Source organism: Macrobrachium nipponense, chromosome 2 (genome assembly GCF_015104395.2).
Source record: "Macrobrachium nipponense isolate FS-2020 chromosome 2, ASM1510439v2, whole genome shotgun sequence".
NCBI classification, from domain to species: Eukaryota; Metazoa; Arthropoda; class Malacostraca; order Decapoda; family Palaemonidae; genus Macrobrachium; species Macrobrachium nipponense.
The window spans coordinates 129,443,493-129,453,694 of NC_087201.1; the positions used below are offsets into that span (position 1 = coordinate 129,443,493).

The 10,202-nt window shown below is 37.9% G+C and overlaps 1 protein-coding gene across 1 annotated transcript in view; it reads right to left on the reverse strand.

Annotated features, from left to right (window-relative positions):
* The window catches only part of LOC135221310 (5-oxoprolinase-like), a 709,982-nt gene that overhangs the window by 316,817 nt on the left and 382,963 nt on the right, over positions 1 to 10,202 (reverse strand). Inside the window, exon 9 of the mRNA XM_064259114.1 lies at positions 6,683 to 6,815. Coding sequence (XP_064115184.1) covers positions 6,683 to 6,815 — 133 coding nt within the window. The remainder of the gene's footprint in view (positions 1 to 6,682; positions 6,816 to 10,202) is intronic.

Below are 10,202 nucleotides of genomic sequence, written 5' to 3' on the forward strand. Positions count from 1 at the left end.
CAATGGTGCCTGGGATGTTGTGAAGAAGCAGAGAAAAATGCAACAGTCTGTGCAAGTTATCAAGGGAGATATTATTATCACTTACCCATGTGGAATTTTTCAATTTCTGTATCCATTCTCCCACTGCGCCAAAAACCTGAGAGCTATGCTCAACCATGGTCTTCTTGATTATATCTATCAGTTCAATAAATCTATCAGTTCAGTAAGTTGTTTTATTTTTATTTTCTGTATTGGTGAAATGTGGTCGATGTTCAATGTATGGAAAACATGTTTGATTTTAGAAAAGGTCTTGATGTATTTTCGTTGTGACATCATAGAAGGCAAGATGGCGGCGGCATGTGGTGGAAAGGTAAACAATAACAAAGCGTGCAGTAGAGGACACAAAGATCTGGTGTTTGGAACGTGAACAGGAGGTTTGATTGCACATTTGTGTCAAAAAAAAAAGATCAGAATAGGTAAGAATATTCAAACTGGTAGCAGAGAGTGGTTAATTAAAGATGGTCGGATCAGATAGTGAACAAAGGGAGGTGAGACGGGGAAGGGATTGTAAGAGATTTGGTGGGTTTTAAGACGAGTTCAAAGATAATCCTATCCAAACTAGATGAAGTTTACCTAAAGGGCATGCTAATGGAGAATTACAGTAAATGAAAAATTATCTTAAAATAGGAAGAAAATTTAATGAAAAGATGAGAGACTTTTTAATTAGGTATGAAAAGGAAAAGGCAGAATCAGAGTGTAACAGAGCAATGGGGAAAAGCATGCTTGAAGGAGAAGCTAGGGGTTTTCATGTAAAGGAACAAGCAAATCTCACGGAAAAAAAAACAAATGGTATTAGCAGCTTGTGGTCAAGGAGTTAGAATATAAAACAGTGTCACAAATAATGAAAAGAATATTTGAGGGATTAGGGATGAAGAGGAATGGGAATGGTGGGGGTCAGAAGGCAATGCAAATTCTGGGAGAGAGGGACAACCAGAGATATCAGGGAAAATGGAACCAGGGTATGGGTGGAAAAAATCCTATAAAGGGAAATTAACATTATGTGTAATGTGCAAATCAGAATGGCATTGGGCTAAGGATTGTCCTCGGAATTTTCAAAATAGGAAGAAAATAGAAAAAAACAGATGAAAATAAGCAGAAACCAGAAACTGGGCTAGAAGTAGTAGTTTATGTATGAGATAGTAAAATAGCTGAAGTCTTGGGAAGTGGTTGACGCAATTTTAGACACAAGATGTAAATCGACTGTTTGCGAAGAATTGTGACTAGCAAGCACTGTCATGGGTTTGAGTCACAAAGAGTTGAGGAGAATGGAAGATACTAGTGCATAAAATATTGATTTTGGTGAGTTTTAAGTCAAAAGGAGTAATGGAAATACCAGTGATATTGGAAAATAAGAAGTTTTATTTGAAGACAGAAATTCTGCTGGGTGATATACCGTGGCTAATAGGTATAAAAACCATGAGCAACATTGGTATGACCATAAACTTGAAAGAAAATTGTGTGATAATAGAAGCATTAGGGGAAATGAAAAGAAGACAAACAGGGTCATTTAAGATTACCAATAAGGAGGAATGAAGAAAAAGAATTATTACTGGAGGGTTGGAAAGGAAAGAGTCTGAGGGAAATTAAAAGGCACAATGATGAAATTACATCTACAGTTTGGTCACAGAAATGGAGATAAAATATGGAAGCTACCAGAGGAAGCACAATGGAGTGATGGTTTGATAGAGAAAGAAATAGAGGAAATTGTGAGATATGTAAAAAATACAAAAGAAACCAAGCTAAACCAGTAGTAGGATTTTCTTGGAGTAAAACCTTTAATGAAGTTGTAGCATTGGATGTGGGAGAAGAAACTTCTTGGTAATGGTAGATATGGCAACGAGGTATTGTCAGGCTTTTTGGATAAAAGATAAAAAACCAGAAACTATAATAAAGACCCTTTTTGATGGTTGGTGGTGCTATATTAAGGCTACCTTCCAAAATATCGTCAGACATTGGGAGAGAATTTCAAAACAAAAAAGTAAGAGGATGACAGAAAGATGTAATATTAAAGTATTAGCCACAACATCGGAATCTCCATGGCGAAACAGAATATGTGAAAGACCGTATGTGTATCAAAGAAAGTTTAAGAAAGATGAGGGAGGATAAGGCAGTGGATTGGTCCATGGTTAAGATGGGTATTGAGTGCTAGGAACTACTTAATAAATAATGGAGGATTCTCTCCTAACCAATTAGTATTTGGAAAAAAACCCTTCTTGTCCAATCTAATGGAAGAAGAGAGTTCAAGTCCTGCAAGCAGGTATGGAAGACAGTAAGGTAAGGGACACACTGAATGCAATGCATAAGGCCAGAAAAGTGTTTATCAAAAAGGAGTCATGTAATAAAATAAGAATTGCCTTAAATAAAAACATCAGAGAACATAAATTTGAAGAAGCATTAGTGGGAGATGAGGTATTCTACAAAAGAGAAAATGAATGGAGAGGACCTGCTCAGGTAGTGGGAGTATCAGGGAAAACAGTAGTAGTTAAACATGGGGATTCTTTCAGAGAAGTAGGTAGAATACATGTTACTAGGATTCAAGGACTATCACCAGAAACAGAAAAGATACCTAAAATAGATAAATGACATTTTGTGAAAGATAGATCCTATGGCCCAAAAGAAGGGAACGTAGATAGGCGGGAAGGAAAGGAGATAATAGTGGGCTGGAGAAGGAATGTAGACACAGATGAGGCTCTAGAAAGATATGTGGTAGAGGAAACAACAGAAGATGACGGGGAAAGTGAGTTAATAGAAGAGGTGCAAGTAGTAAGAGAATAAAAATAGATATTGCAGCAATAAGGAAAACCACAGAATCTGGGGAAATAAAGGAGGTGAGATGGATAAAAGGAAAGGATCAAATAGCTGATGTATTAACTAAAGCAGGAGTTTCAGGGGAAAATATTAGAAATTATGTAGAGGGCAAGGAGCTGGAGAATAAAGGAAATTAGAGGGGATTAGGTTAGGAAGAGGTTGGAGGGGAGGGAGATAGAGATAAGTGTGCTTATATATATATATATATATATATATATATATATATATATATATATATATATATTATATAAATATATATATATATATATATATATATATTATATATATATATTACTAATATATATAAATTATATATTATTATCTATATATATATATATATATATATAATACCTATCAGTTTAGTAAGGGTTATTCTATTTTCATCTTCATTTTCTGTACTGGTGAAATGTGGTCGATGTTCAATGTATGGAAAACGTGCTTGATTTTATAACACAAGATGGCGGCGACATGGGGTGGAAAGGTAAACAATAACAAAGCATGAAGTAGACGTGTTTGGAATTGTAGTAGAAAGCTCTGTCTTGTAGGAGTTTGTGGGTTGTAAGTCATGTTATGGCATTGTTAAAAGTCTTAAACTGGAGTATACTTGGACCAAAGAACATGGACAGGTGGGTAGATAGCACATTTGTGTCAAAATAGAAAGATTAGAATAGGTAAGAATATTCAAATTTCTGACCTTTTCTAATCTTGTAGAAACCCTTGTAGTTCGGTCCTTGACCGGCATTTTGTATACTGAAAACTACGGCAGCGATGTGCTAAGTCCCCTTCATTGAAATCCAACAAGGCTTTTGGCTCTGTAAACACCTCTGCATCACTTTTATGACTTGGGGACTACAAAGTTGGTTGTAGAACCTTTCCGTGCAGTGCTCTAATACCTCTTCCAATGCTTTCCTGCAGATAAGCGCTTCTACCTCTTGTGGGAGGGCCGAATGTCTCTAGGATCCTGCTAAGTATGCTGTTGAAGCAATCAGTGAAATGACTAACAGAGGCTTCTCTTTGAGGGATTGAGTAGCCCTCTCTCAATACCTGGATTACCCAGGGTTGCACTCTATGACTCCATTCCCTCCAAAAAAAGGAAGGAGCCTTGCACCTACAGGGTCATGGAGGACTTCTTGACTGGTCTTAAGGAAGGTTGCAAGTTAGTTCTCAGTCTAGAGTCTGGTCTGGTACTTCCCCCTCAAAAGGGTTGAGACTGCAAAGGGGAGAACAACTTGGAAGAAGCAGCAACAGACTCCTTTGGTGCTCCAGCTGACTGCATCAAGTCTTTGGTGGACTTATTCTCTAGGTCAGAAAGGACGTCTTTAACTGTATTCTGTGGGAAAAGGTAAGCCCTATCTAAAGGTGAGAACAAGAGGACAGATTTCTGGGTAGATGTAACACCCTTGGAAGTAAAAGAGCACCACAGTTCTCTTTTTTTCAACATGCCCATTGAGAAAAGGGAAGCTATCTTGCAAGACCCATCCCTTACTGCCTTGTCTGCACAGGACAACACTCCAAGCCAGTCCGCAGCCAGATCTTCCATGAGTGAAGGGCAATTCTCCACTTTACTAACTAAAATGCCCACTGTCTAGTCTAGTCTGTTAAAGCAGCAGGAGGAGGAGGAGTTGATCCTGACAATGAAATTCCCACAACTGGAGCCACGCACCCTACAGTGGTGCCGAGCGGTCCAAGATGGCCACCATGTGGTTTTAGGAGGGTGTTGAGAGGATAGGTGCAGGCGCTGAAAAGCCAAGTGAGGGAGCCAAGTGGTCCATAGAAGCAGAATAATGATCAGGGAGCAGGAGCCAAAGGGTCCGAAAGAGACAGGCATTCATTAACAGTTGGACGTTTAACAGGTAAATCCAGGCGAGACAAAGTTTGCTCCTGACCTGAGGAAGACTCTGGGCGATCACAAGTATGGTGATGATGAGCTTCTGTATCAACGTGGAAGCTACAGAAAGGTTGAGGACTGTCACTAATCTCCCTGTACCTCGTAACAAGGAGGAGAACTGTCTTCAGGTGCAGCAAGCCTTTTCAGGGGTCTGGAGACAGAAGATCTACAACGATGGTGCCTCCTATCTGAAGAAGAGTCCATCGACTCCCGACGACTTCCAGTATGCACTGAAAGAGATGCCTTTCCCATGGCACATTGTCGCCGCCTGGGTACAATCAACTGTTCGTGGGCAAGCCCCACCGGCCTCCCTTGGACCTCCAGTGTGCCAGTATGTCTTCTCCCCAGGGCGGGGAGGCGGAACAGAGACCTTTATCTAGGAGAACTGGTCGGATGAACAGCCACCTCCTCAGAAATTCACTTTTGAGAGAAGACCTCTCTACAAATGACCTGAAAGAAGTTCCCAATCCCATAATCGCATTAGTTAGAAAATCAAACTTCTTAACAAACTTTACATCGAGACTGGCAATGGTGTCAGGTTTAGAAGCATGGGAGCCAAGATACTGGAAAAATATCCAAAAAGGATGAAAGATGACTGCCTAAAACCACCATTGATGTTAGTAGTGAGGCGGCAGCAAATGAATAGGTTCTCTCTGCAGCTCGTACCCAGGATTCCCAAAAGTGGGCGGGTCCCATTCACCTACACTAGCAATGGTGGCTCCGCCACAAAAATTTGAATTTTTTTACTGTTATGGTAGGAAGCTTTCAGCTAAACGTATGTAATTACTTGGTAATTTACATATGTAAAACATGTCCTTAATCATTGAAGTAGGCACATTATGTATGCCATTTGCTTTCTGAATTTTTCAAACCAGCCTCTGTTGGTCTTAAATTTACAACAACAGCACTTGCTGTATGCTTTTTCTTAGAGATTGCCATGCAACATTCTCCAACACTTTGCTACGAGTTCTTTCTTAAATTCTATAGTGTTTCTTGCCATTTTTATACAAGGGCTGGCACTTGGAACTTTCTTTGGCAACATGATGACTTATTTAGCAGTTGCACTCTAATAAAAAATCACAAAAAAGCACAAGCAACAACAAACACAAAAGCAAAAGTTAAGTATATCTTAGTTTTACCAGACCACTGAGCTGATTAACAGCTCTCCTAAGGCTGGCCCAAAGGATTAGATATTTATACGTGGCTAGGAACCAATTGGTCACCTAGCAACGGGACCTACAGCTTATTGTGGGATCCGAACCACATTATATTGAGAAATGAATTTCTATCATCAGAAATAAATTCCTCTGATTCAACGTTGGACAAGCTGAGAATCAAACTTCGGACCACCGGATTGGCAGTCAAGCGAGAAAACCACTCGTACAACGACGAACAACACACGACGAGTAAAAAGGGTCACAAGAGACCATGGGAGGCTTTTTTTTTTTTTTGGCCTCTAGGTACAGTCCTAGTCACAAGGCGGGCCCTTAAAGAAGTGTTTCTAAGTGTATGAAATCTGAGGATATATACAAAACCCTTGTAAAAATTTAATTGGAAAAAGTCTGACTGTTTGACTGTAATTTAGTTTAGACCAATTACTCAGACACAAGTTAGAAGTTGGATCTAGGTAGTTTTGCTATGATGTCCTACCCCAACAAGCCTGGGGAGGAGGGAGGGAGGAGTATAACTAGTGTTGCCACATCATAAGGTAGCCCAGACAGATATTACTGTAACATTTTTATGTGATACTAACAAAAGTCTCTTGAAAAAATACTTACCAGACAGAGAGAGAAACTTGAAAACTCTTGGCTAGCAATGCTGTCTTTACCATGGAATATGGCATTAATAAAATATACAGGATTTGTAAACGTAATGTACACAGACTCTCTAGTAAACAAAGTGTAAGATTTACTTGATTAAAATGTAGACAAAACTAAACAAACAAACCTGGTTCAATAAGAATAGTTGAAAGGTTATCCAATATTATAGCTGGACCAGTAATCACGTGTCCTGCACCTAAAGCAGACAGCATGTACACCTTTGTGTCCAAAAGCCCTTCTTCATAGTAAACTGGAGTGACCTGCATAAAAAAATAGATGTCATGAAAAAGACCATCAAGCAAACTTTTCAAACTTGACACAATTATCCTCCATGTGAACAACATGACAAATAAAAAAATCAAACAGAAAAATCTGAATTGTTGAATTTTACTTCAAACTTCTATAACATGTCCACTAGCACAAATGACATCATGAGTCATTCCTAAGCCAACTCCTATGACAATATGCAATTACCCACCCCATGTAAGTTGATCACCTATTAACCCTTTAACGCCGATTGGACGTATTAAACGTTGACGAAAATTGTCTTATCGGGTGCCGAACCGACGTATGGTGCGTTGACAAAATTTTTTTTTTTTAAATTCGCGGAAAAATAGTTATAGGCCTACTAGGCGAAAACTTTTGAATCACACGCCTTGGGGGATGCTGGGAGCTCACAGATCAAGTCGTTGTTTTGTTCACAATCATTACACAGGCGCGCAAGCGTGAATTTCTTTCTTCTCGCACTAAAAAGCATCAGCGACACATCTCAGAAATTATTTCATCACTTTGACATAATTTTTGCACCATTTTATATTAGCCATTACATAAGAGTATTATGTATATGAAAATGTGCGCAATTTCATGTAGAATACAGTGGTCCCCCCGTATTCGCAGGTGATGCGTACCAGACCCCCCCGTGAATAGTTAGAATCCACGAATGTTTGGAACCCCTATAAAAATGCTAAAACCAGCCTATTTTGTTAGTTAAAACTCAAGAAAAACCCACTAAAAATTTTCCTACATGGTTTTTTTAATAGTTTTATCACAAAAAGTGCATTTTATGATGAAATTCATCAAAAAAGCCAGGAATTTGTGGATATTTATCATAGAAAAATGCCGCGAATGCGCGAATTTTCCGCGAATAATGCAGTGAAACGTTCCCGAGAGAAATCCGCGAATGTGTGAGTCCGCGAATCTGGAGAACGCGAATACGGGGGTCCACTGTACAACAATAAACAACTCATGGTTGTAGCTTTTATCAGTTTTGAAATATTTTCATATAAATAATGATAAGTGCCAAAATTTCAACCTTCGATCAACTTTGACTCGACCTAAATGGTCAAAAAACACAATTATAAGCTGAAACTATTACATTCTAGTAATATTCAATCATTTACCTTTATTTTGCATTTTCGGAATATTTGCTCCATTTCATATTAGGCATTTCATAGAGTTTTACATATGAAAATGTGCGTAATTTTATGTAGAATACAAAAAAAATAATTGAAGGTTGTAGCTTTTATCCTTTTTGAAATATTTGCATATAAAAAAATATAAAACAAAAATTACATTCGGTCAAATTTAACTCGTCCGAAATGGTCAAACTGCAATTGTAAGCTAAATCTCTTACAGTATAGTAATATTCAATCATTTATCTTCATTTTGAAACCAATTGGAAGTCTCTAAAACAATATTTAGATTTAGGGTGAATTTTTGAAAAAAACATTTTTTCACATCCGCGTGTTACGAATTCATGCATCATTTTGTGATAATATTTTCTCTGTGTTGCTTTGATCGTTTTACAATGTGTTATATACCAAAATTCTTGCAATTTAGTGTACAATACAACGAAAAAAAATGAACTTGTTGGCTCTAACCGTTTTGCTCACAGAGCGATTTGAATACATATATATGAACTTTTGTTTTCGCGCTATCATATATCGCATTATTTTTATATGATAATGATATTTTTTTTCATTTCTGATGGCTGCATACTAAACTTCAGGCAATGACAAAAAAAGGAGCCAAAAATTAACTCTTAATCTTGAAAACTAAGCGCGCTGTGATTTTTTGAAAAAAGAATTTTTTCCGCTTCCGCGCTCACTCCGAGACCCCCTAGGCATACGGGAGACGATTTTTATTATACCCCTTAGGCGTTTAAGGGTTAATCTCCTTATATTTCCTTAAGAAAAATCAGTAAAAATGTTAGAAGATGAGAGAGAGAGAGAGAGAGAGAGAGTAAATCCTTTAGCATTAGCCAATGCAAAAGAGATGAGAGACATTAGGCTAAAGAACTTCAAATATGTGTACCAAACACACTTGATATAATAATAAAAGAATAAGAAAGAAAACCACACAAAAACAGAAATCATAGATAAAATAATGACTATAATAATACTATTATGGTACTGACAATAATACACACACACACACACAAGAAGTTAAAGGGATCCTGCCTCTCCCTTCCAGCCACTTTCCTTTAGACAAAAAAACAGCTGGATGACAGGCCAACCTGTCCTTACCACAAGAAAATGGGACGACCTAGCAGCAATATTATTAAGAGTTGTGGAAAAACAAGAGATAGACTGTGAAATTTAAAGAATTTAGCAATAGATAAAGATTGGGAATGACTAAGATAAAAAAAGAAACAAGAATGAATATTAAAAACAAATAGTATTTGTATAAATGAAAATTAATAATGAAAAATAAATGGAAAATCATATAGGCTAATGAATAATGTGTAAAAATATTTATGAATAGCAAAACCTCTATTACATACCCATTTCCCTACCCTTGAAGTCTACCCTCACAACTATTTACAATCACTAGTAGAAAAAGAAAATAATACCCTGTGGTAGGGGTGTAAGAATACTACCACTATAGGTCCTGTGTGTCGTAAAAGGGCAGTTGCTGCTTTGCAGTCTTACTTTTGAGTAAAAGGCTAGGCTCACCGCTGATAACTTTGGAAACTGCTGCCGTGCCGTTTTACTTTTTATTTTTAGTGAAATGCTAGGCCCACTGCCAATAACTGTGGAAACTGCTGCCTTGCAGGTGGACCTTTTAGTCAAAGGCGAGGCCCACCGCCAATAACTAAGGTAAATGACAGCAAGGGCAGGCGGTCGTAAAAACCCTTTGCCAAACAATAAACCATACCTGATATTTTAAGGTGCATCAGGCAACCGAACCTTTAATGTAGGGATAACGGTGGGAAAGAAGAAGTAGAAAAAGAAAATTAGAAATAACATCAGGAGAGGTCTAGCTTAGTGACCTTGCTTGCAAACATCCACAATATAATCCTAGTAATAACTGTCAATAAATACTAATCCTATAATGGCTTCTCTGGGCCTAAACAAAAGACAAAAATAATAAAGGCAATGATGAATAAAATAATATAGACAAAGAAAAATACAGTAAATGCATGATTCAGTCCCACACGATATACAAACCCTCAGCCCTTTACATTAGGAATTACTTTCAGCGTAACCGGAATACGGCCGTTAAGTTCTTGAACAAGGTGGTTAGGCAGTAACTACCATCTGATTGGCGGGTAGGCACACCTGCCTGAATGTAAACATTCCACTTTTGCTTTTGGCTATCTTCCAATGGAAGCTCTTGCTGACTAGCCATTATTCACGATTTTCCCA